The 27,843-nt window shown below is 39.2% G+C and overlaps 1 protein-coding gene across 2 annotated transcripts in view; it reads right to left on the reverse strand.

Annotated features, from left to right (window-relative positions):
• The window catches only part of FRMD4B (FERM domain containing 4B), a gene marked incomplete at its 5' end in the record, with an annotated part of 176,306 nt that overhangs the window by 121,174 nt on the left and 27,289 nt on the right, over positions 1-27,843 (reverse strand). For both annotated transcript variants that reach the window (XM_083355174.1, XM_083355173.1), the window contains 4 exons: positions 7,236-7,320; positions 10,665-10,757; positions 13,882-13,976; positions 16,523-16,588. In XM_083355174.1, the coding sequence (XP_083211300.1) occupies positions 7,236-7,320; positions 10,665-10,757; positions 13,882-13,976; positions 16,523-16,588 (339 nt within the window). The remainder of the gene's footprint in view (positions 1-7,235; positions 7,321-10,664; positions 10,758-13,881; positions 13,977-16,522; positions 16,589-27,843) is intronic.

Raw genomic sequence — 27,843 nt, forward strand, 5'->3', positions numbered from 1 at the left:
ACTAGGCCACTCAGGTATGAATTAAATCATATCCCTGTTGAATATACAGTAGAGGTGACAAATAGATTTAAGGAATTAGATCTGATAGACAGAGTGCCTGAAGAATTATGGATGGAGGTTCGCAACATTGTACAAGAGGTAGCAACTAAAAGCATCCCAAAGAAAAAGAAATGCAAGAAAGCAAAATGGCTGTCTGAGGAAGCTTTGCAAATAGCTGAGGAAAGGAGGGAAGTGAAAGGCAAGGGAGAAAAAGAAAGATACGCCCAATTGAATGCAGAATTCCAGAGAATAGCTAGAAGAGATAAGAATGCCTTCTTAAATGAACAGTGCAAAGAAATAGAAGAAAACAATAGAATAGGGAGGACCAGAGATCTTTTCAAGAAAATTGGAGAGATGAAGGGAACATTTCATGCAAAAATGGGCATGATAAAGGACCAAAATAGCAGGGACCTAACAGAGGCAGAAGAGATTAAGAAGAGGTGGCAAAATTACACAGAAGAACTATACAAGAATGAGCTTAACATCCCTGATAACCATGATGAGGTGGTTAATGACCTCGAGCCCGACATCCTAGAATGTGAAGTGAAGTGGGCCTTAGAAAAACTGAGCAACAACAAAGCTAGTGGAGGTGACAGTATTCCAGCTGAGAAATTCAAAATCTTAAAAGAGAGCCTTGGTGGAGCAGTGGGCTAATGCCTCTTTAAGTAACACCAGCTGCCTGCAATTAGTGCAGGTTCGCATCCCACCAGGCTCAAGGTTGACTCAGCCTTCCATCCTTCTGAGGTAGGTAAAATGAGGACCCAGATTGTTGGGGGCAATTAAGCTGACTTTGTAATAATGCCACTGGGGTATGTGTGAAAGCCCTAATAAGCAGGCATAAACATAGAATGAAGGCTACTGCTAAGCTTGTAAGCCGCCCTGAGTCTTTGGAGAAAGGCGGGATATAAATGGAATTAAAATAAAAAATAAATAAAATAAAAAGACAATGCAGTAAAAGTGCTACGCTCAGTTTGCCAGCAAATTTGGAAAACTCAACAGTGGCCACAGGATTGGAAAAGATCAGCTTACATTCCAATTCCAAAGAAAAGCAGTGCCAAAGAATGTTCAAACTATCACACCATTGCACTCATTTCACATGCTAGTAAAGTTATGCTTAAAATCCTACAAGCTAGACTCCAGCAGTATGTGAATCGAGAACTACCAGAAGTACAGGCAGGATTTTGAAGAGGCAGAGGAACTAGAGATCAAATTGCCAACATATGCTGGATCATGGAGAAAGCTAGGGAGTTCCAGAAAAACATCTATTTCTGCTTCATTGACTATGCTAAAGCCTTTGATTGTGTGGATCACAACAAACTGTGGCAAGTTCTTAAAGAGATGGGAGTACCAGACCATCTTATTTGTCTCTTGAGAAACCTATATGCGGGTCAAGAAGCAACAGTGAGAACTGGACACAGAACCACTGATTGGTTCAAAATTGGGAAAGGAGTCCGGCAAGGCTGTATACTGTCGCCCTGCCTATTTAACTTATATGCAGAGCACATCATGAGAAAGGCAGGGCTAGATGAATCAAAAGTTGGAATTAAGATTGCCGGGAGAAATATCAACAACCTAAGATATGCAGATGATATCACTCTAATGGCAGAAAGTGAAGAAGAACTAAAGAGCCTCTTGTTGAGGGTGAAGAAGGAAAGTGCAAAAGTTGGGTTGAAACTTAACATTAAGAAAACCAAGATCATGGCATCTGGCCCTCTCAATTCCTGTCAAATAGATGGGGAAGTGACAGATTTTATTTTCCTGGGCTCTAAGATCACTGCAGATGGGGACTGTAGCCAAGAAATTAAAAGATATTTGCTCCTCGGGAGGAAAGCCATGGCAAATCTAGACAGCACACTAAAAAGCAGAGACATCACCTTGTCAACAAAAGTCCGTATAGTCAAGGTTATGGTCTTCCCAGTTGCAATGTATGGCTGTGAAAATTGGACCATAAGAAAGGCTGAGCGCCAAAGAATTGAGGCCTTTGAACTATGGTGCTGGAGAAGATTCCTCTGAGTCCCTTGGACTGCAAGGCGATCAAACCGGTCAGTCCTAGAACAGATCAACCCTGACTGCTCTTTAGAAGGCCAGATCCTGAAGCTGAAACTCAAATACTTTGGCCACCTAATGAGAAGGAAGGACTCACTGGAGAAGAGCCTAATGCTGGGAAGAGAAGGGGACAACAGAGAATGAGGTGGCTGGATGGAGTCACTGAAGCAGTAGGCGTGAGCTTAAATGGACTCCAGAAAATGGTAGAGGACAGGAAGGCCTGGAGGAACGTTGTCCATGGGGTTGCAATGGGTCGGATACGGCTTCGCAGCTAACAACAACAAGTACTATTATCCTTCTCATCTTTCCTATTACTTATTTCCTTATCTTCTTATGACTATAACTTTGTTGCTTGTATCTTACAATTTATATTGTTTTATTTAGTATCCTGGTATGATTTATATTGATTGCTTATTTAGTATCCTATGACTATCGCTAAGTGTTGTATCTTATGATTTATGATGAATGTATTTTATGATGATGATGATGATGATGATGATGATGATGATGATGATGATGATGATTTATCACATTGTTTATATGTAGACTGAGAGATTACGCACCGGAGACAAATTCCTATGTATCCAATCACACTTGGCCAATAAAGAATTCTATTTTATTCTATAAGGATAATGCCAGAAGTCCTCATTTGAATAATATCCAGCACAGTCCTTGTCATTCTGGCTGTTCATTTTTTACCAGGATGTTACATTTATATTTTTTGTTGTAGCAATAGCAATAGCACTTTGACTCATATACCGCTTCATTGTACTTTACAGCCCTCTCAAAACGGTTTACAGAGTCAGCCTATTGACCCAACAATCTGGGTCCTCATTTTGCTGACCTTGGAAGGATAGAAGGCTTAGTCAACCTTCAGCCCGTCAGGATCGAACTGCTGGCAGTTGGCAGAATTACCCTGCAATACTGCATTTTAACCACTGCGCCAGCACAGCGCTTGTACCTGAATGTGCCTGTCTAAAAACCTTCTAGTTTTTTGCTGTTCAATATGTCTTTCAATTCAGTTGTCATGTGAATTTGCCCCATTTTATGATCTTTCTTGCCACAGCTGCCAAGTGCATCAGTGCAGTTGTCAAGTTAGCTGATAAGTGAATTTGGCTTCCTCCATGACTTTGATTGTCAGAAGGCAAAAAGGGATCACATGACCTCAGGACACTGCAACTGTTATACATACATGCCAGTTGCCAAACGTCCAAATTTTGATCCTGTGACCACAAGGATGTTACTATGGTCATACATAGGAAAACTGGTCATAACTCCCTTTTTTCTAGTGCCATTGCAACTTAAAATGATCACCAAATGAATGATTGTAAGTTGAGGACCACCTGTATTTCTAATTCCTAGTACATAAGCAATACCCAACACTCAGAAGTGACAGAAACTGTGATTTTGTAAGATCTAGCCAGTGATATATAACTGAGCCTTGTGGAACAGACTTAGCAACAGCAATTTTGGGCTAAATTGTAGTCATAAGTTGAGGACTACCTGTATCTGAACACCAGATTCCTTACCTCTGAAACATAGGTCTTTATTTCAAGTGCAATCTTCACACACCGTTATGAAAATAAATGCAGGCTTTCTAAAATTATCTAATTTAGGTTACTTTTAAAAGGAAAAGGAGGGTTTTTTTCTGACAAAACAGGACATTTCAGTTATCATTATAAATCCAAACAGCATTTTAAGAAGGGTATAATAAGCAGCTCACAAAGTATATTCTATAAGAACAAAAATAAACTGTGTTCAAACACACTTTATTATCTAAGAATGTAGAAAGCTGTCTGGTAATGAGTCAGATCCCTGATCCACCTATTTTAGTATTATCAGTACTGATTGATAGTGGCTTGATAGGGTTCATGGTTGGTTGAACTTGGGACCTCATGGAAATAATATGCTAGCTAGCATAGACATGAGGGTGGAGCTGTGGACAAGCAATACAAAAAAGTTAATAGTTGAACAGAAAAATAATCATCCCTTGTAATCAAATTACAGAATATATTTATATGGAGTTATTATATTTTCCTGTCCCATGAAATAACCCACTTGGCTTCAGTTTTATCTCACAATGGATACTTCAGTCAACTATTACTTTACTGAAAGAGTTAATAAATGTTCAGTAACTCACAGAATTATTGATCTGGCCAGGTTTCTGTACCACACCCCACTATCTAAGCTTCTCCACTCCAGGCTATTACATTTGTGGGAGTTTTATGAGATTACTGATTGGGACAATCTTTTCAGTTTCATTCTTTAGCTAAGCTGGGCAGAAGAGACTATAGAAATTATTATTTTCACTTATTATTAAGCTTAGAGGTATTACCAATTTCTGTTCCCTAAAAGAAGTGGTAGAATTGAAGTAATCCTCAATTCTGAAAGTGAGAGGAATAACTGAGATTACTGAAATACAATGAATGTGTCATTGTGTCATTTGCACTGTGTCATTTGCATCTCCAGTCTGATGCAGATATGTTCAGCCAGTAATTAGGTTATGGCTTGGGCAATAAATAAATATGAATTCTTGAGTAAATTCAGCAGTCATGGGAAAAGATGAATCCTCTTGGGAAGATCCCATTGATTAAATACAAAATATGTATTTGTGGCGGATGAGAATGAACATAAAATTTTCACAATACAGCAAGATAAACAGCTGAGCCCATAAAATGTTCTACATTGGTACTGTTTTTTCCAATTTGTTTTGGACTATATAACCCATCAGAAATTAGATACAAACTATGAACTGCTGAGATATAACATTTGATTCAGAATAGTGAAAGTAAGCTGAATAAACATTTCCTTCTATCTAAATGAAAGGAGAACATGTGTTAAATGTTCAGTATCAAATGAAATACATTAGGGTATAAAGACCCATCTCCCAATCACATTCTCACACAGGGATTTCACTAATGGGAACTAATTAGTAAGATTAGATTGAGATCAATAATATCATCCATTTAATGGCTAGAAATAGAATCAGGGCTGGAAACATCCCTGATGATAATTAGGAATGGAAAAAATAAAATTGCCACAATCATAAATTTATATAAATTTCAGGCACAATCATACATAGGTTATTGAGTTCTTTGTGGTCAACCACAAAGATATCACAGAACTGTCTTCTCTCTAATAGGCAGAAAGGAGTAATGAAAATGATCAGAAGATTTATGTAGGCAATTGATTTATGGAAAATAAAGATGTCCTAATGGCTAGTGGTTCAGAGGATTTTAAAAGAGGATGAAATAAATTAACAGAGGAGTTAATTATAATTCTTACAATAACAGAGTTGCTTATTCTATTTGTGGCTTTTCAGTGATGTTTTATTTGATATAATAATCCCCTGATTTGTCAGTCTGAATATAATAAATGAATCATATGACAGAAACTTCTTGAGTGGACCAGTGGGAGGGATTAATGGCTCTTGGATGTTCCTAATTTTTAACATTAGAATCTGCTACCATTGGCTTTGCTAGACAATCTACAAAGACTTACAGACCAGCAAGGTTCTGCTCTTGAAAGTCAATCAACGTCCTAGTGGATAAAATGCTATATCATGGAAAAGTGAGTCAGCAATGCTAATTCTTGGATCCTTAGGGATCCAAGGCTAGATTACTTTCAATCATATCACCTACGTAACTTACTACTTCCCCCTCCCTGCCTCCTGATTTGAATGACATGGGAATGAGCGAAAAGAAGTTTCGTGTTATAGTGCAAATATTTTTAAAAAAGACATTTACTGCATTTTTGGAGTTGCCACCCACTTTCAAAGGCACCTAGAAAAACTGGGTTTGGGGACAGTGATCTTCCCTTGGGCTGACTAGCTGGTTCCACAAGAAACCACAGCCTGGCATCATTTATTCCGATACCAATTAGCACACACCTAGTAGTTAAGTGTAATATGTTATTCTCAGTTCAAACTACTCACAAAGCAGTTAAAACTTTCATTAGTAGTTCTCTACAATATTTACAGTATTACAGATTATTGTGGTTGTAACCAGCTCCCTTCAACCCCAAACAGGAGCAATACAATGTTTATATTTTGAGCATACAGGGAGTCCATGTCTTACAAATGTAATGGAGCCCACCCATCATGGTGACAAGTTGTGACAGGTATAAAGCGGGTAGCCCATATGACTGACCTAATTTTTTAAAAATATTTCTGTGGTGGTTGTTAAGCGAATGCAGTAATTGTAAAGTGAACACCATTGTCATTAAGACAATGCTACAATTTTTAAGGGAACCCGTGGTTTTCTCTGAGGTGCTTTAACTGAGAATCAAAAGTAAATGCCTGTTTTTGGCAAAAACATCAAAAATCACAGTCATATGACTGCAGGATGCTGAAATGGCCATTAATGCTGTCCGGTTGCTACTCCCGAAATGTGCTGCAGGTGGCTGCAGGGACAGCAACCTTCAGAGCTTCAGAATCAGGACATAAGTGCCTTTGGGGGGGGGACTAAATAAGTGGTCCTAAGTCAAGGACTACCTGCATAAATATGTAAATATTCTTTGTCTCATGAACATAAACAGCTGTTTTTTTAAAGTCATTTGTACTTTCCACCTTGTTCTGGATATGCCCACAACTAGTGAAGAAAGATATGTTCACAATTCTTTTGCCTCAGGTAAAACTGTTCTGCACTACCATTTTTGGAAATATGACTTCCCAATGGTCAAAACACATTTGACATGAAAAAAAAATCTTCTCTTGACATGCCGGTGAACAGAGTTAGTGATTTTGATGGATGCTTATAAAGTTTCCTAAGAAAAAAAATGTTTAGCTTTATTTATACATTCTTTTCCAATGAGGGAATTATTATACAAGCCAAATCTTTGAGAGCTTTCTTTTATGTACATATTCAAAGCAATCTCTCTCTGCCCCAATATTCCTTTACTTAACTTTTTCCTCAACCCTATTTCTTCATGATGGATGACACCTGTTCTATTTTGGAGCCCGTTGCCCATTGTTTGTATTTGAGAATTGACGTGTGTTTGCACACGCATGCACTTGTGAAAAAGAATTACTCACATTTCCCTTGGTTGATGGGTATTTAAATGGAGAAGTGCATCCATATAATTTAATTACTTGTATGTTTACAACTACTGAAGTATAATCTGCAGTTGTATGGAAAACTGAGCCAAATTACCTGTTGCACACAGGACTTTGCGTTGAGGAAAAAAAGTTCAACTGTGGTCTTGTCCTTCAGAAATGAAATGCTTTCTATGTAAAATCTAAAAGAAAGGGTGAGAGGAATAATTTTATTATCTTGTAATCGCAGAGTTGTAAATCAAAGGTTAAAAACCAACACCGTTGTACTGCAAATCAATTCAATTAGTCCAACAGCACTGCACAAAAACATTCGTACAGTACGTAAAACAAAGGGGAAGGCTTATCAAATATATGTATTGTAAAAATCAGATTCTTGTTTGAGTGTCAGCAAAGAAATTCACTCCCCAAGAGTATTTTTCAATGAAACCATAAAATATCACTGCAATAAAAATCCCAAACTGGAAGAACCTATCCATTTTGCACAAATTTTTGAAAGAAAAGAAATCAAGTTACCTACAAAATATTTATTCTGATATATACGGTAATTGATAAGATGAAATAGAAGAAGGGACAAGGTACATTTAAACAGATGTCACACCTATTAAGCTGCTTCCTTTGCTAAATTCTGGGTACTGATTTTAAAGGTTTTGGCAATATATTATGGTGTTTTTCCGTGGTAACTTGGCAGTACGTTACCTTATTTAAGATACTGATTTTAACAAGCTGAAAACCCAGATGTTGAGTTTAGATCTGCTCATCTGGTCTCTTTACTTCCAAGTAGTAATCACATGGAGATTTGTACCACTGAACCTATGGTGATTTTAGGAGGCAGCAATTTTGACAATTGGGGACATAAAGCAGCACTCAAGGGAAAGGCAATTTTGGCAATTCTGCAAATCAAAAAAAGGAACTCTAGGCTATAACATTCAATATATACATTCAAATTTGCATGTAGCAATTCCCATTTGTTGCACTGTTATTAGTTACACCTGCTGAGAAGTTATTTTCAAAAGTGAAAATGATAAAAACTTATCCATTCTCTTCCATGGTTGAAGGTGCTGGATTAGCAATGAGCTCAACTGAAAATAACATTGGAAAGGCATTGGGTGAAACTGATCTCATGGAAGAGTTTTCAATCTAAAAGATCTCAAAAAGTTTCATGTTACTATTGCCATGTTAATAAGTTGTCAGTTTGTGTCCTCTTAAGATAGCAGATGAAGAAGTAAAAATAAGATGAAGTCTTAATCATGAAGGTGAATACTGAAGAACCTGATTCATTGCTTTGTTCTTTTCTTTCATTTATGAAATTTGATAACTGTACTTTCAGGGCCATGTCACAGGTTGAGAATTCTTAGAATAAAATCAGATATATCGGGAACAGTGCTGAAAGATTATAAAAAAGAATTGTACAATTGTCCTGGTCCACCAATGGATATACTCAAGTTCCTGGGTGTGCAGTTAACAAGTAGGCTGGCTTGGTCGCAAGATAGGGAGATGCTGGTGAAGAGGGCACAGCAGCGCCTGCATTTTCTGTGTCGCATGAGGAAAGCACATCTTCCTTCCCCTGTCCTGACCACTTTCTACAGAGGGACAATCGAGAGCCTCCTGTCATACAGCATCACAGTTTCGTTTGGAAACATCACTGCTTCAGACAGGAAGGAGGTGCAGAGAGTGGTGAGGATGGCCGAAAAGATCATTGGCAGTTCCCTCCCTCCCATCCAGGACATAGCACAGAAGCATTGTTTGAACAGTGTCCGTAAGATTATCTGGGACGCTACTCATCCTCTTCACAACCTGTTTTCCTTGTTACCTTCTGAGATAAGGCTTCGTGGTATCTGTAGCAGAACATCCAGATTCAGTCACAGTTTTGTTCTGGACCGTATTAACCTTATGAACTCTAAAGCTTCCTTCTTCCGTTATGTATTCAAGATGGACAGTGATTAATATTTGTATGTTACTTATATGTAAAGGTCTATACATAAGTTGTGTATAGTATGTTTACATTTGTGCTATGTATGTGTACACTTTGAGACTAAATTTCATTTTTAATGTGTGCCATTGTGCCCACAGTAAAAAATGACAATAAAGGTTATCTAGCTAAGTACTTTCCTAATTATGGTATCACAATTATGAAATATTCTCCTCCAAGACTTGCAAATACTCCACATTTGGTATACTGTGTCCAGTTTTGGTCACTACAAAACAAAAAAAGATGCTGATGCCTGAAAAGAATACAGAGAAAAGCAACAAAAATGATAAGAAGTCTGGAGGCTAAACTGGACAGCTAAAGAAACTAGTCTGGTTTAGCCTAACAAAGTGAAGGGTTGGGGGGGGAAAATGATAGCCATTTCCCAATACTTGAAGGGCTGTAACAGGGAAGAGGGGATCGATTTGTTCTCTAGAGCATCTGAGAACAGGACAAGAAGCAATGGATGAAAGCTTGTCAGAGGGAGATCCAACCTGGAAATAAGGAGGAATTTCCTGACAGTAAGAATGATTAATAGCTTGCCTTCCAGAGTTGTGGATGCTCCATTGCTGGAGGTTTTCAAATAAAGACTAGACAACTGTTTATCCATGATGGAATGAGGACTCTGGCCTTGGGCCAGGATTTGGACTGGAAGACCCTTCCAGCCTTATGATTCTAAGACAGAGGTCCCCAACCTTTTAGGCACCAAGGACCAGTTCCATGGAGAGAGGTTTTTCCGCGGACTGGAGAGTGCGTGGTTTTGTGTGCTGCCTGCAACCTGCATATTGGGCTTTGCTTGTTTGTGTGGACCAGTTGCTGGCATGCCGTGGCCCGGTACTGGTCCATGCACCAGTGGTTGGGGACCCCTGTTCTAAGAGATTAACATCACATCAACATTAATTTCATTTCAGTATGTGAATTCTGGTGTTCTAAACTTGCTTCTCTTTCTGTAGATGTTTCCTTGTCAAGCTAGGTAATATAATTAGTGGATAGGGGTTATGGTGGGAGTAGAACTTTGTTGTCTGCATATATGTAGCAGTTTGTCTTACTGGAGTATTTTTTCTTCTTCAGTTGCTTTTTGGGTGGCGTCTATCCTGAAGATTTGAGACTAGCTCTTTTTCTATTGTGTTATTATTTTATTGTCTGAGCAGGAACCTTGAAAGTATGGAGTTTGGAGAGAGATATATTAGATACCTCCAGCCCTCTGAACATGTGCAGTTACAACACATAGAGAAGACTAGGAAGTTCCTTAAAAGGTTTTCTTTAAACTGCATTTCAAATGTAAAACGATTAGTATAATGAGTCATCTTGTTAAGGCTTAAATATAAAAATTACATAAAAATTACCACATGGGCTGACATACAGTACTAGTTCAGAAGTGATAGGGAAATGTGACACACACGTTCATGCATATATCATCCCTTTAACTATTTTTTTAAATTTGTCCTACTTATTTGTCATTGATAATAACAAAGATCCATTTATTCTTTTCAAAAAAAATTGGTTACAACTAGAAATTCCACAGTGCAAATTCATTTTGTATTGCATATCCATACTTACCTGACTGCAAAAACCAAAGTTGCTGGACCGGGTTTTTTAGGTAAATCATGATCCAGAACTCTGTGATCTAACTGTAACCAGACATTGTGTCCCCTGAAAAACATCAAAACAGAACAGGAAACATAATAAACAAATGATATTAATTCACATAGTGGAGACTATTTTTCTCAGCAATTTAAAAGATCAAGGTAACGTAGAGATGAAGTTGGCTAACTCTTCTATTTTTCTCATTTTATTCACTGCCTACCTTCATAGCAAGCACAGATAATGTAGCATTTATAAATATTCAGCAAAGTCCAATCTTATCCCTCCTCTTCATTAAGAACCAATTAATGGGCTGAAATGTAGGTAGTCCTCTACATACAGCCATTCATTTAGTGACTATTTGAAGATACAACAGCATTGGAAAAATGACTTATGACCAATCCCTGCACTTGTGACCAACCCAGCATCCTCATGTTCATGCAGTTGAAATTCAGACACTTGGCAAATGGCATGTATTTATGACGATTGCAGCATCCCTTAGTTGTGGGGTTGCCATCTTCCCAGCCATCCACTGGCAAGCAAAGTCAACGAGGGAAGCTGAATTTGCTTAATGACTGCATGATTCACTTAACAACTGCAGTGATTCGCTTAGCAACTCTGTCAAAAAAGGCCATAATATCAGGTGCAATTCACTTAACAACTGCCTTGCTTAGCAATGGACATTCGGGTCCCAATGTAATCAAGGACCACCTGTATGATTGTGAACAGGGGCCAGAATGAAACATAGGAGTAATAGTTGGCATGCACATAATTGGCGTAACTTTCTCAGAGAGTCTAAAGTGGAAGCCGACTGTCCATTCAAATGAAAGATGCACTAACTCTACACAGCAATTCCAAATGTGATCAGAGACTCAAGGTGTAGTAAACTGGTTTCTGGTTACTTTATCAAATGTTTAAAAAGTGTTTTCCGAATTGCTTGTACCACTTAGCCACCTCGTAATAACTTATTGACAATATTGCTGGCTTCTCTCTCTCTCTCTCTCTCCCCCCCCCCCCTCTCTCTCTCTCTCTCTCTCTCACACACACACACACACACACACACACACACACACACACAAGGAAGTTAGGATTTAAGTTCTTGAGCAAAGGAACTACTAGCCTTCAAAATCCTATTATAGCACATTATTAATTCAAAAGAAACAGAAAGGCAAAAAGCCATTCCTTTTTTACAGCCTCATATACAAGAGGATGGTACAGTGTTTCAGTGGTTAAGATGCTGGGCTTGTCAGCTGGAAAGCCAGCAGCACAGGTTTGAGACTTGAAGCACCATGCAATAGGGTGAGCTACCATCCTTGCCCCATTTCCTGCCAACCTAACAGTTTGAAAGCATGCAAATGCAAGTAGATAAATAGGTACCACTTTGGTGGGAGGGTAACAGTGTAACATGTCATCATGCTGGCCACATGACTGCAGAAATGTCTTTGGACAGTGCTGGCTCAATGGTCCTGAAATGGAGATGAACACTGCTCCCTATAGTTGGCAACAACTAGCAGAGTAAAAACTGCAGGGACTCTTACCTCTACCTTTTATACACCAGAAGAATTAAGCATTCTCACTATTTACTAACTGGATATGAAAAAAGTTGGAATCCAATCTATCTAGATGGTACTAAGTGTGGAGTGGTGGTTCAATCTTCATTTGTTCTTTTCACGTCTACATTTTACAATGGCCTACAATGAATTTATAAATGTATCTTTTTGAGAGGAAAAATAAGCATGAGGAAAAGAAAGCCTTCACCATTAAAGTGTATTGTTATCATTCATCTGTGCTTTGACTGAACAGTATTTGTGTCACTGAGTCACACGCTTTGCCTAATAGAAAAAGTTTTAAGTGGTGTCTTCTGCCCTCTGGAGGTTGCAATTCATAACCAAAAAACACAAAAAGGAATTTAACATCAGTAGATAATTTCCTAAACTAGAAAGTTGTTAAGGGGAAGAGATATTTCCTCTTATGTTCAGTCTTATGTTTTTTAGGAATTTTTTCTCAAATAGCAGCAGATGTACCAACACCTTCAAAATCTATTGACAGAATTTACCTATAGAAAAGTTGAGAAGATCCAGCAACAGGAAATCAATCATTCATATAGCAGAAAATATATGCAAATACACATATAATTTATTTTGTTTACATATAGTATGCATATCTATATGTATAACACGTAAATTAAAGAAATTTTGGAAGAGAAACTAGAGGAAGATTGTCAAATTTGAAGACTGATTTGGGGGGACCTCATAACTGTCTTCACTGAGGGACTGTCACAGAGAAGACGTGGTCAACCTATTCTCCAAAGCGCCTGAGGGCAGGGCAAGAAGTAATGGGGGGAAAGCTTGTTAAAGGCATAAGGAGAAATTTTATGACAGGCAGAACAATTAATCAATGAAACAGCTTGCTTCCCAGAATTGTGAGATGCTCCATTATTGTAGGTTTTCAAAAGTTGACTAGACAACCATATGACTGGGATGGTATAACGTCTCCTGCCTTGAAGACTTCTGAGGCCTCTTCCAATCCTTTTTTGATTCTATGTTCTATAGTTCTATAACTTCATTGTTTCATGGCTGCATCTTCCCTACTCTAAATTCTCATCCAATCTCTGCACATGAAGAGGGAAACATGTAACCCTATGTGTGTAAACAGCATGGAAATTAACTTGGAGTGGAAAAATAATAATTGGAGAACTATCTAACCAGCCTCTTCTCCCTTCCAATTCTTGAGTGTATTTAGCTTAACTTTCCCCAATCTGAATGTCCTCCAGATGTATAGACTTAAACACAAAAATCTTTTAACAGCCGGCCAGTTGGCTGAGTTCTGGGAGTTGTAATCCAAAGATCAGGCTGGGGAAAGCTATGTAATCCCTAAGAAATTCTGTTTGGTGGGTGTCTGAAATAGATAAATAATGTTAGCACCACACTGACCTAGGCTGACCGGAAAAAGGTTGTGCAGGATAACCTAACAATAAAGCAAAATAAAAGGCATAGCAGTTAACACTATGCATACCCAGACAGCAATATTTTTTGCTATAATCATAAAAGAAGCAAGCAGAAGGAGAATTCTATAGTTTGGGGATATCAGTCAATAAATGAAGCCTATGATATTCTCTAAAAATAAATTTGGAAACACCAGTTTACATTTTGACTATTCAAGGGGTTTAAAAATAACTGCATGATGTACTTACATATCATCTATGAATGTTATCCCAAAATATTCCTTTTCTTTGAGGTTGAAATGTGAAGCCACCAAATCCAATAATTCCCGTGACAAAAGTTTAGGCTATAGGCAAAGGAAAAAAAGTATGTTATTCTTGCTATCTCTCTTGTGTTAAAACAATAATATCAAATTATCCTCTCTCTGCTGCCAATTTGCGTTAATAACACTTTTGGAAAATTTTTCATTCTTTCCCATTGGACTATTTTTCTAGCTTGGAGTAGAAATTTAATTTTTATTTTCATAGTAATAGGGTTGGAAGGGGTAGCTCTTCCTCATTTACATATCTTTATAAGTAATTAAAATTATCTATTTAAAAATATTTTAAGAAACTCCACTGCAACAGGACTATAGTGAATTCAAACAAAGTTACCCTTGTAATATTATCAAAAGAGATATCATGATCAAATATTAGCGAAAGTAAAACTAACACGCAATGCAATGTAGCCCATGTTGATCACCTATAGTGTCACCTCAGTTCTTGTCAAAAATTCATTCCGGAAGATGCGCTGAATACTAAAACCAACTGGTACTGAGAAAATCACATGACTTACCACATGACCCGCTATTTCAGCTGGAAGAAATAGTCAGTCATGAGGCAAGCCAACATCACCAAATTCTTCCTTGCATCTCTAATAATGACAGAAAGATGAGCCCCAGGACAAGATTTCTGCTTCCAAACATGTCGAATAACGAATTTGATGAGTTTTGAAGCAGTCGAGTGCTGAGGTATGACAATATAGGATTCTAAAGGGAGGGAGGCCCTTGGTGACCTTCTAATACTCTCAGTTCAAAGTAGGAATCTTGAAATAATTCTGACATGTTGCTGTCTGTTGTTGTTGTTAGTTGTGAAGTCGTATCCGACCCATCGCGAACCCCATGGACAACGTTCCTCCAGGGCTTCCTGTCCTCTACCATCTTCTGGAGTCCATTAAGGTCACGCCTACTGCTTCAGTGACTCCATCCAGCCACCTCATTCTCTGTCGTCCCCTTCTTCTCTTGCCCTCAACCTTTCCCAGCATTAGGCTCTTCTCCAGTGAGTCCTTCCTTCTCATTAGGTGGCCAAAGTACCATCATTAGGTGGCCAAAGTACCATCAACCAAAGTTGAGTCCTGAGAAAGTTGACTGATTCATTGCTGAAGAGCAATCTCCTCTCAGAAATCTCTCCCTCCTAATGTTTAGATGAAATCTACTTGCTTGAACCCACTAGTTATATAGTCCTTCTTCAAGAACACGAGAGAATAAATCTTCTCGAATTACTATTACTACTACTACTACTACTACACAGATATCAGACAGGTTTCATTTTGCCTTCCATACAGATTATAATGTCTCCTAACTCTTTCAGCTTGTTTTCAGCAGGTTAAATTTCTATATTACTGATTGTCATGATTGTCCTTCCTCTAAATGCAGGTCATCCTCGACTTGCAACCATTTGTTTAGCAACCTTTTGAAGTTACAACAGCATTGAAAAAATGACTTATGACACATCCCCACAATGGCTGCAGCATCCCAGGGTCATGTGACTATCATCTGTGATGTTCCCAGCCAGCTTCCAACAAGCTAAATAAATAGTGCAGCTGGATTCACTGAACCATCATATGATTCACTTAACTGAAGTGATTTGTTTAACAACCATGGCAGAAAAGATCATAAAATAAGGACACGACTCACTTAATAACCATCTTACTTAGCAACAGAAATTCTGGGCTCAATTGTGGTGGTAAATCAAGAACTACCAATACACTACAGTTTTCTTGATTTCTTCATATAGTGCCCAAAGCACTCCAGAAACAAGCAGTCCTATTAAATTATTCTCATCCTCTGAACTAGCTACTATGCCTCCCCCTCTTTCTTAGAGCTGTTGTCATACTGGGGAGTGAACAGCTGGGCTGTTCATCCTCTTTGAGTGCTTGGAACTTCAAATAAGCACGGACCAAACAGCTCTCTGTTATTATGCAGAAAAGAGCAACAAAGATGACCAGGGGACTGGAATGGTTGCTGGAACTGGGTATGTCTAGTCAAATGAGGAGAAGGGTGAGGGGTGACATGATAGCAGAGTTCCAATATCTCAGGGGATGCCACAAAGAAGAGGGAGTCAAGCTATTCTCCAAAGCACCTGAAGGCAGGACAAGAAGCAACGGATGGAAACTGATCGAGAGAAACAACCTAGAACTAAGGAGAAACTTCCTGACAGTTAGAACAATTAACCTGTGGAACAACCTGCCTCCAGAAGTTGTGAATGCTCTAACACTGGAAGTTTTGAAGAAGAGACTGGACAGCCATTTGTCTGAAATGGTATAGGCCTTCTGCCTAAAGAGGGGGGTTGGACTAGAAGACCTCCAAGGTCCCTTCCAACTCTGTTATTCTTTTCTTTTCTTTTCTGTTTTGTTCTACTCTAATCATAAAAATGTATTGCTGCACGATTTCTCCAAGCTTGTGTCCAACCTTAAAAAAAACTCTGTTGCTTTAATTAATGACAGAGAGGTGCTACACTGGCACAAAGTTTAAAGCATTTCTTTCAAATTATTTTTGAAGCACGATCAGCCCTGCTGAAGAGGTCAATTACTGAATCAGTGCTACAGAAACAATAAAACTACAATATGTCTCACCTGAACTAGTAGCTCCAGCTTCCTATCATCCAGAAGCTGTACTTGGCAGTGTCTCCCTTCGGTCATCTGTAAGACAAATGGAAGAGCATTAACTATAGAACAGTATTGGTTTCTTACTCCAAAGGTATGTAGGGGTAGGCAACCTCGGTTCTTTTATGACTCATGGACTTCAATTCCCAGAATTCCTGAGTCAGCTATGCTGACTCAGGAATTCTGGGAATTGAAGTCCATGAGTCATAAAAAAGCCAAAGTTTATCTGTTGGTACACGCCCATTTACCAAGGTAGTCCTCGACTTACAATCACAGTTGGGACCAGAATGTCAAGCACCTGGGAAATCAGGAGATTCAAACAGTTCCAATGAATATAAAGATTTATTGCAAGCTTAAGTTCTCTATAAGAATCTGGCCAAGTGACTGTTAGGGGAAATGCGCAGGAGTTAAGAATAAAAAGGAATTCAAGGTGGGCTGGAATAAGATATCTTGTGGATGCAAAGGGACTCGTGACTTATGACGCGTTTGACCCCCTCCCTCGGGTTCAGCCTGGTCATCTCCTACACAGAATTTTCGTGGTTAAGCAAGGTGGGTTTTAAATAGATCACACCTGATTTTATGACCTGTTCCCCCACGGTTGTTAAGCAAATCACTGCAGTTGTTAATGGAATCACACGTTTGTTAAACAAAGCTGCTTCCCCCCATTGACTAAATCATATTGGAAGCTGACTGGGGAAGGTTGCAAATGGTGATCATGTGATCCTAGGATGCTGCAACTGTCATAAATACATGACAATTGCTAGCCCCCTGAATTTTGATCCCATGACTGTGGAGATAAGGAATGAGATGGTCATAAGTCTGAGATGGTTGTAAGTCTGAGGACAGGTGGTAAGTCACTTTTTCAGTGCTGTGGCATCTTTGAACAGTTGTTAAATGAATGGTTGTAAGTCTACGACTACCTATATACACACACACCCACACTTATAACATCGTAACAGTATCATTGATCATATCTTTCCTTCATTTCTGATCTAATTCAGTTTTAGTTCATGGTTTTGTTGTCCAGGCCCCAACCGAAAGAATTTCTTACAGGGTTTGTGGTAGTCTAAGTGGTTCAAGTGATTTAATTATGAGATTTTTGTCTCATCTTTAAACTGCACCCCAATGGTGGCAAATGGGTGGATCTGTTCTCAATATAAAACCTTCCTTTCTCAATACCCCACCCCAATTTATAAACCACACTGGGAATAGAATAGAATAGAATAGAATAGAATAGAATAGAATAGAATAGAATAGAATAGAATAGAATAGAATAGAATAGAATAGAATAGAATAGAATAGGACAGGACAGGACAGGACAGGACAGGACAGGACAGGACAGGACAGAACAGGACAGGACAGGATAGGATAGGATAGGATAGGATAGAATAGAATTGGAAGGGACCTTGGAGGTCTCCTAGTCCACCCCCCTGCTCAAGCAGGAGAACCTATACTGTCTCAGACAAGTGACTGTCAGATGCTATTGTGCTCATTAATTAATTAATCAGAATAGAGCTGAAAAGGTTCTTGGAGGTCTTCCAGTCCAACCCCTTGCTCAAGCAGGAGACCCTATATTATTTCAGGCAAGTGGCTGTCCAGTCTCTTCTTAAAAACTTCCAGTGTTGGAGCATTCACAACTTTTGGAGGCAAGCTGTTCCACTGATTAATATCTTGATTGCCATCCAAGGCATCGTCCTCCAGTCCCTTGGTCAAACTTCAGTTCCGAATACAACCTCCTCGTGTTCTTATGTACGAAACAAGCATGCTGGGTTTTAGCTTGGGAGGATGCATGGGTTCAATCAATGTGATTTTATATATTATGATTTCTTGCTTGGTGAAATAAGTTATAAAATCAGTGTATTGATACTTTTTAATTTATCTAAAATGGGCTGCGTTGTGCACTGGGACAACTCTCCCCAGACTGTCATCTGCAAAGATTCTAGAATGAGATAATACTCCAGAACTGTACGGTAAGGAAATTCTAGAAGTGTAATCCTGTTGGATCTGGAAGATGTCATCTGAGGAATGAGTTAATTAGATAGAGCAGCGGTCCCCAACCTTTTGGGCACTGGGGACCGATTCTGTGGAAAACAATTTTCCCACGGATTGGGGGATGTGTGTCACGGTTTTATGCTCTACCTAGATCCCACACATGTGCAGATGAAGCTTCGCTCGCTTGCACGGCCCGGTTCCTGATGGTCCATGGACAGGCACATATCCATAGCCTGGGATTTGGGGACCCCTGAATGACTAAATGTGGTTAATTCCCTCCACTGAAGAAAACCAAAAGGAACATAATTATTTTTCTGTCTTAAAAACCTTTTTACAAGTTCGAAATCGTGCACAATATAAAATGATGGAATTCAATTCACTATTAAGACAAATGGTCTGTACAAAGAAATTCCATGTGGGAAATGCTACAACAGTAAAGCTGCTTTTACAGTAATATGATAATATGAGTGAAAGACACAGCTTTAGCAGTGAAAGCCTGATTTCATGCTTGCAACTTCAGATATGTGATATAAAACCTCCAGTGTATTTTTCTCTTCTCCCCAGGAGCAGCAGCTCTGATCTACCAAAGTTGCTGTTTTAGCCACTATTTTTATACCCCACAATGTCAAGTTATACTCCAGATGTATTTAGATGCTATATAAACAAGAAGCCTCAGGGGGAAAAAAACCCAATTTAGGAAGTAAAAAAGTAAGAGTAAACCTCTGTATATCTAAATACAGAATAGCATCATAGCAAGGAAGTTTTAGAGAGTTTTCTTTTTTAAAAAAATATATAGAATTCTGATTTACTCTCTGCTTGATTTTATTTTCTTAAGGCAAAACTTGTTTGAATTGGCACATTCTGTCACCCTCTCTTCTTTTATCACAAGACTGTATTTTCCTGTTCCCAAAGATGTTGTATTTTTAAGTAAGCAAAAATGCCAAGACACATTTGGAAACAAATTACAGTAGGCACTCTCTATGTGTGCATTTATTTCAAGGATATGTAATTGTCCATTGCTTATTTAGAATCAAATTACTCTTTTCACTCACTTTGATCACCTGTGCGCAAACAAATTCTTTCCCTCCGCTGTTTTCCGGTTAGTTTCCAGTGGATAACCCAAAAGTAAATCCAGAAATAAAAATATACCAGAAGAACAGAAAATCTGTTTATCTTTATTTAAGGGGGTCTTTAAAGTCTTCAACATACAGGTACTCCTCAACTTACCAGCATTCATTTAGTGACTGTTTGAAGTTACAAGCTATTTGCAGTTTTTGGACACTGAAAAACCAAACCACTGAGTTCTGCTCTTAGAAACCAAAACGGTGCCTGGATTAAGATACATGATTTCTGTAGCTGTAGTGGAGAATTCACTTCCCTCCATAGATAATTGACTCACCAAGCCTACCACCTCTACTGTAGATGTGTCCATGGACAAAATTTCAGTGCGCTCAGAATTGCAATTCCACAACATGTAGAGGCTACAGGTTTCGTACTTGTGGTTCACACGAAACCTGTTCTGATTCCTGTTATCTTCAGAGACAAAGCCAACTAGAAATACGAACTCCATTTTCTTTCTGGCTCCAAGCAAAAATGATTTCATTTTTTTTTCAGAATTTACAGTATCTCATTAATTTTGTACTTGTTGTTTCTCCGTTTTAATGTCTGCTACATGTGTGCTAGAGTCGTTTTGCATTTCAAAACACGTGATATCATTTTAATATAAATTTAATTTTAAAATCTAAGCGTTTTATTGCGGGTTTCCTTAGAAACTGGTGTTTGAAGGGCCGTAACTATAAATAATTAGTGAAAAAATTTACTGTCTTGAATGGGAGTTTTCTCAACAACAAAAAAATTAAAAATCAGAACGCTGGAAAAGTTTGGTTCAGCTGTATTTTTTGAGTGTGCATTTAATGATTTCAACAACGGTTTCAAGATTGTTATGTGACAAAATGCAGACAGCAATCAGAATGAGTTAATTTTATTGGCATTATTTCTGATTTAGCTCAAAGAGTTGATGGGTTAGAGGGCAGATGCATTACATACCTATTTTAAATTTTCAACAGCTCATAAGGAACTTAAAAAAAAAAAGAAAATCTTGTTTCCATTTTTAAAGTCCCCAAAAGGAATCTGCCCATCCTCCAGCTATTTAGTTAAAGCAGTTAAGCTTCTTGTGGAATGAATGGCTGTCTGATTTAAGAATGGTTTATCTCATATTAGCTTAATCCTGTTGCCAGACAAAAAAGAATATAAACCAGGTTAATTCACTCTTAATTGAAAAAGAGCATCTCTGGAGAAAAAAATATATATCTTGATTAAATTTAAACATTCACTACATCAAACTTACATAACCTAATTTTGATTAATGGCTATTAGCAGATAAAAATCTTCATCCTCCATTTGGAGTGAATTTGTTCTCACAGGAAGCTAACTACCTAATTTACACAAAGCTTAGCAAATTTGCCAGGATCTTCTTAATACTGTTAATCTCTCACATCTTCCCCTTATGATCAGCATATGACTTGTCAGCAGCTTTGAACTTTCCTCACTTTCATCTAGCCATGATAAAAATATGCCTTAGCAGAATATTTTATTCTGCTGTGTCTCCATGAATTTGTCTCAATTTTTTCCCAACCCTCCTGTAAGGCAGGCTCAAAAGTCAACTATTGTAATGAAGTTAAAGCAATGTTTTCTATCTTAAGCTAACAACAACCAATAATAACATCTGTAAAGTTTGTAAAATCTGTAACATTTTGCTACCCATTCTACCAACGATGTAAGTAACCAGTAGCAAGTACAATCAGAAAGGTGCTTATTGTTATTCCACAAGCAACTCTTCTTCTCCAATTAGCTGAGTTTAGTGATTCCCCCAACTCCTTAAAAAGCTGGACAGAACATCAAGACCTTAAATTGTGCCAGGATGTTTTTCTGCACAGCCCTCATGTGATCATTGTACCCTGCATCAGCAAGCAACCTAGACATGTTGTAGCATTTTGCACCAGTTTCCTTTTCCAGATATTTTTCAAGGGTTGCTCCACATAAAGCCCACTGTAGTAGTCAAGATTAGTGGTAACCAAGATATGAATAATTGCTGCTAAATCCAACCAACTCAGAGCAGAATGGGACAACTCCACAGTCAACTTGCCATGGCCAATTTGATGTGGCCAACTCACCATAGCCAACCCATTGCGAGACAACTCACCATGGCCAACTCACCACTGGACAACTCACTGCGGGACAATTCAACAATTTTAATTATTTCAAATAATTTGGAAAAAAATGTTTTTATTTTTGTCATTTACATTTTATTTTAACTTCAATGAACTAAGGAAAGAGTTGCCAAGACTGCCACTCCATAACCTGCCCCTTTAGTAGAATCCAAGCAATGAAGAAAAGGCTGCTCAGTGCAGGTATTCCTCACTTCTACTAGAACCAGAATCTTAGTTGTTGAGCAAAATGCTCATTAAAGGAGATGTCATGTGGCTGTCCACATGACTGTTTTGTTCAACAACTGCAATCCTGGCACTCCTAGTTGTGGTTGTTAAGTGATTCCCACAGCTCATTTAGTGGATGGAGTCCCAGGTGAACAGTGTGGGGTGCCTCTGGGGGAAGGGAGCAACTTTCAGCTCCTGAGGTTGACATACTCATACATGGCCTATGCTGGACTGCCCAGAGTGTCCCTTCACCCCAACGAGGCATGCCACACTCTGTGTTTTGCTTGGATTTCAGCTCTCTCTCTTCTTTAGGAGCTTGTTCGAAAGAGCTGCCTGCTTTAGGTGCATGGAATAGTATGCCCAGCAGGTATGGAGCTCCAGGGGCGTAGCGTGGGTTGTCAGCACCCGGGGCAAGGCAACTGGAAGCGGAAATAGAGGGGCGGGCGGGCGGTGATGTCACGGCACCGCCGAAAAGACGCGCCCCGCAGCGGCGTAGACTTTCCAAGAAGAGTCGCGCACATGCGGGCTGCTTCCGGGTCCCTCTCGAGGGCGGCTGGGCGGGGCTCCGACCTGCAAGAGCCGCTGCATTCAAGCTCGCACGTGAGCCCTGCTAAATAAAGCCACGCATGCACACGAAGCTAGGCCGGCCGGCCAGCGGGTCCGTCTTCGCTCGGCCAAACCTGCCTTGGCGCCTGCGGGGTGCTTGCGGTTGGCCTGAACCTGGGCGGAGAGTTGGCCGCTTCCATTTATTTTATTCAGTTTATGTGGCCGCCCATCTCACCTGCCGGACTCATTTCGCTTTGCAAGAAAGAGCAGCTCAAGAGCGGAGCCAAGCCAACTCTGTGCAGCCCTTGGGGCTCCCTGAGCAGCTCAGTGCGAGCGCGCCCCCCCCAAATGTTGCGCCCGGTGCGGCCGGCCCCCCCTGCACCCCCCACGCTACGCCACTGTGGAGCTCAGATCTTCAGGATGTGAGGTCCGTTTCTCCGCTCCATGCATGCATGGAAGGGAACACCTTCAGCAGGGTGCAGGAATTGAATTCAGCTAATCTGCCATGAAGACTTACAGAATATGGCAGAAACCAAACAGATCTGTAAGAAAGAGCGAATGAAGTACAGAAAAAAGACACGGCGAGGCAAAGAATTACAAACCCAATGTATTTAAAAAAACAACCCAACAACTAGAAGGCAAAGCAGATAATAATAAAACCTGGCAAAAGCAGGAAAATTGAAGAGACAGAGTGGCTAACTTCGGCTGCACAAGACCAAGATTTAAGAAAATATATATACAAAGTTTGAAATTGAGAAGGCAGCAACAGATAGCAAATGCCATCTTTGCAAAGAAGCTAAAGCGGACCACCTAGTTAGCTGCTGCAAGAAAATAGCAACAACAATGCTTTGGAATATCTACCAGAAATTCTGTTTGCCAGCAACTATAAACTAGACAAAGTAATAAAGAAGGAAAAACAATTTAGAATTCAACAGACAGGCACCTCCCACATCACATTCCAGATTTAACAATTGTTGATAAGAAAGAAAAAAAGTTTGGATAATGGATATGGCATTATCTGGAGATATCAGATTAGAAGAGAAAGGACTGGAGAAAATGACAAAATACAAAGATCTGGAAATAGAAATAAAATGACTGTGGCCAAGGAAAGCAAGGATAATATCAATCCCAAAATATCTGGAGCACCACTTGAACATCATCGGCATTGACAAAATCACCACCAGTCAATTTCAAAAATCAGCTTTATTCAGAACAGGGTTTCTAATACTAACTTTAACACCATCAAACACTCACAATCTACCTATCCCGGTGCTTGGGAAAGACTCGATACAAGAATAAAAATGCCAAATCCAGTCTAAATACCAGGCTAACCATGCAACCAACCATAATAATAACAACAATAACAAATAACAAATAACTAATAATAATAATAATAATAATAATAATAATAATAATAATAATAATAATAATACAATATCATGAAAACGTCCATTTAGAAGAAACCAGTACCTCTTCTATCAGTCACTTGATGAAAATAAAGTCCAAACTACTGTTCTACCATGTAAAGAAAAAATCTTAAACGTTTGGAAAGAACTGTGGGAAAACTCAGTGGAACATAATAAAACTGCCTCCTGGATCAAAGATATCCAAAAACAAGCAACACAAAACAAAATGAAGAATATTGTAATAACCACCAATATAATAATAATAATAAGTTGGAAGGGACCTTGGAGGTCATCTAGTCCAACCCCCTGCTAAGGAAGGAAACCCTATACCATTTCAGACAAATGGCTGTCCAGTCTCTTCTTAAAAACTTCCAGTCTTGGAGCATTCACCACTTCTGGAGGCAGGTTGTTCCACTGGTTAATTGTCAGGAAATTTCTCCTTAGTTCTAGGTTGCTTCTCTCCTTGACTAGTTTCCATCCATTGCTTCTTGTCCTGCTTTCAGGTGCTTTGGAGAATAGCTTGACTCCCTCTTCTTTGTGGCGGCCCCTGAGATATTGGAACACTGCTATCATGTCACCCCTCACCCTTCTCTTCATTAAACTACACATACCCAATTCCAGCAACCGTTCCCTATATGTTTTAACCTCCAGTCCCCCAATCATCTTTGTTGCTCTTCTCTGTACTCTTTCTAGAGTCTCGACATCTTTTTTACATCATGGTGACCAAAACTGGATGCAGTATTCCAGGTGTGGCCTTACCAAGGCATTATAAAGTGGTATTAGTACTTCATGTGATCTTGATTCTATTCCTCTGTTAATGCAGCCTAGCACTGTGTTGGCTTTTTTGGCAGCTGCAGCACACTGCTGGCTCATATTTAAGTGATTGTCCACTAGGACTCCGAGATCCCTCTCACAGTTACTCCTATCGAGCAAGGTACCACCTATACTATACCTGTGCATTTGATTTTTCCTGCCTAAATGCAGAACCTTACTTTTTTCACCATTGAATTTCATTTTGTTAGATAGTGCCCAGTATTCGAGTCTGTCCAGATCCTCCTGTATCTTAAGCCTATCTTCTGGAGTATTGGCTATTCCTGCCAGCTTGGTGTCATCTGCAAATTTGATGAGTTCCCCATCTATCCCCTCATCCAAATCGTTGATGAAGATGTTGAAGAGCACTGGGCCCAGAACAGAGCCCTGGGGCACCCCACTACACACTTCCTTCCATGTAGATGCAGTTCCATTGAGGACCACACGCTGAGTACGGCCTGTCAGCCAGCTATGAATCCATCTGGTGGTGATGCTATCTAACCCACATTTTTCTATCTTATCAAGTAGTAGGTTGTGATCTACTTTATCAATTGCCTCACTGAAATCGAAGTAAATTAAATCTACAGCATTCCTCTGGTCCACTAGTTTTGTCACTTGGTCAAAGAATGCAATAAGGTTTGTCTGGCACGATCTGTTTTTGACAAACCCATGTTGGCTTTTAGTGATAACTTTGTTCTCATCAAGGTGTTTGCTGATTTGTTGTTTGATTATCTTTTCCAGAATCTTCCCAGGTATTGAGGTCAGGCTGATAGGTCTGTAGTTTCCTGGATCTGTTTTTTCCCCTTTTTTGAAGATGGGAACTACATCAGCTCTCTTCCAGTCCTCTGGTAGTTCCCCAGTGCTCCAGGATCTTTGAAAAATATAGTTCAGTGGTTCTGAGATCACGTCTGCCAGTTCCTTGAGAACCTTGGGGTGTAATCCATCTGGTCCTGGTGATTTGAACTCGTCTAGGCTGGACAGGTGCTCACTTACCATTTTCTTGCCTATCTTAACTTGCGTTTCTATTCTGTTTTTTATGGCACTGGTTTTGGTAGGTTGGACTGTTTTTTCCCTTTGTGTAAAGACAGATGAAAAAAACGAGTTAAATATTTCTGCTTTCTCCCTGTTGCTTGTCACCTTCTTGCCACTTTCCCCCACTAATGGACCAATCATTTCCTTAACTTTTTTCTTGTTTCTTATATGTTGAAAGAAGCTTTTTTTGTTATTTTTGACTTTGGCCGTAAGCCTTAGTTCATTTTGAGCCTTAGCTTCCCTCACTTCATCTTTGCAGGCACGGGCTGATTGCTAATATTCTGCTTTAGTTATGTGCCCCTCTTTCCACTTTCTATACTTGTCCCTTTTATCTTTCAGTTTATCAGAGAGTTCTTTATGCAGCCATGCTGGTTTCCTTTGAAAGCTGTTATTTTTCTTCTTTGTTGGTATTGTGCTAGACTGGGCCTTTATTATCTCACTTTTCAAAATTTCCCAAGCTTCTTGAGTTGTTTTCCCCTTTAGGATTCTCATCCATGGAATTCTTCCCATGGTCTCTCTAAGTTTATTGAAATTAGCTCTTTTAAAGTCCAAGACTCTAGTTTGGCTGTGTTCTATTGCTTGTGCCTCCAGAATGTTGAATTCCAATATTGCATGATCACTTCCCCCCAAGGTTCCTGTGGCTTCGACACCTTCTATCATTTCATCTCTGTTAGTGAGAATTAAATCCATTATGGCTAATCCCCTAGTTCCCTTCTCTACTTTTTGGGAGAGAAAGTTGTCTGCTAGGTTTATCAGGAATCTGTTTGATCTTCCACTTGGTGCAGAGTTTGTCTCCCAGTTGATATCAGGGTAATTAAAGTCCCCCATTACTATTGTGATGTGCTTCTTACATACCTTAGTTAGCTGACTAGCAAAAAGTTCATCTGTTTCCTCTGCTTGGTTGGGCGGCCTATAGTATACATCTATGGCAATGTCATTTCCCCCCCTTTTATATTGACCCAAATGCTTTCAAGTTTACAGTTTTCGTCATTGTTGTGCTCTATTTCTGTAGAGATAAAGTTATTTCTTATATATAGAGCAACTCCTCCTCCTCTTTTGTTTAGTCTGTTTCTTTTAAATAGTTTAAATCCCTCTAGCTGTGTGTTCCATTTGTAGGTTTCGTCCCACCATGTTTCCATAATGGCAACAATATCATATCTGCCCTCATTTACCTGAATTTCTAGTTCACCCTGCTTACTGTTCATACTCTGTGCATTAGTGTATAGACATTTGAGTCCTTTATGACTGACCCTGTGTTTACTTGCTGCATAACTTCTGTGGTGCCTGGCTTCCCCTATTTTCTTAGATTGCTGGGGACAGTGATGTTCTGTATCAATTAACTCACTATCCCCATTATTTAGTTTAAATGTTCCTCCAAAAAAGCTGTGATTTTATTGCCAAATAACTCAGTCCCTTTCTTGGATGGATGCAGACCATCTCTTTTATACATTTTTTCATTGGACCAGCTACAGACATCGTGACTAATATAACCAAAGCCTTCTCCTTTACACCACTCCTTTAGCCACATATTAAATTCTGCTATACGCTAGCCTTTTCCATTTTGCTCCTTATACACTGGTAAGAGCTCTGAAAAAGTGATCCTACAGCCTATTCTGCTGAGTTCCTGCCCCAAGCTCTGGAAATCATTCTGCACAGAGAGTACATCATTTTGGGACAGATCGTTAGTGCCAAGATGTACAATGGCATCCACATCACAGTCTTTGCTGGCATTGTACATCTTGGTATACAAATTAAATTATTAAATTAAATTAAATTAAATTAAATTGTTGACTATTTTGAAAATACGCTTCTTGTCCCTACTGGCAGTAGCACCTGGAAGACACCTGACCTCTTTTGAAACCTCTGTATCCTTTCCTAAATTAACATCCCTTATAATTGAGTCACCAACCAGAAGGTGGCTTCTCTTTTTGGGTACCTTTCTTTTTTGCATGACAGATGTGTAATGTGCAATATGATTGCAAAACAAGTAAAGAAGGTCAAGAACTGGAGTTCACCTGTCCTGGATGAGCTGGTTGAAATACCTCATCAGCCTCTATCACCGCATGGCCAC

Source organism: Vipera ursinii, assembly GCF_947247035.1.
Source record: "Vipera ursinii genome assembly, chromosome: 2".
Classification (NCBI taxonomy): domain Eukaryota; kingdom Metazoa; phylum Chordata; class Lepidosauria; order Squamata; family Viperidae; genus Vipera; species Vipera ursinii.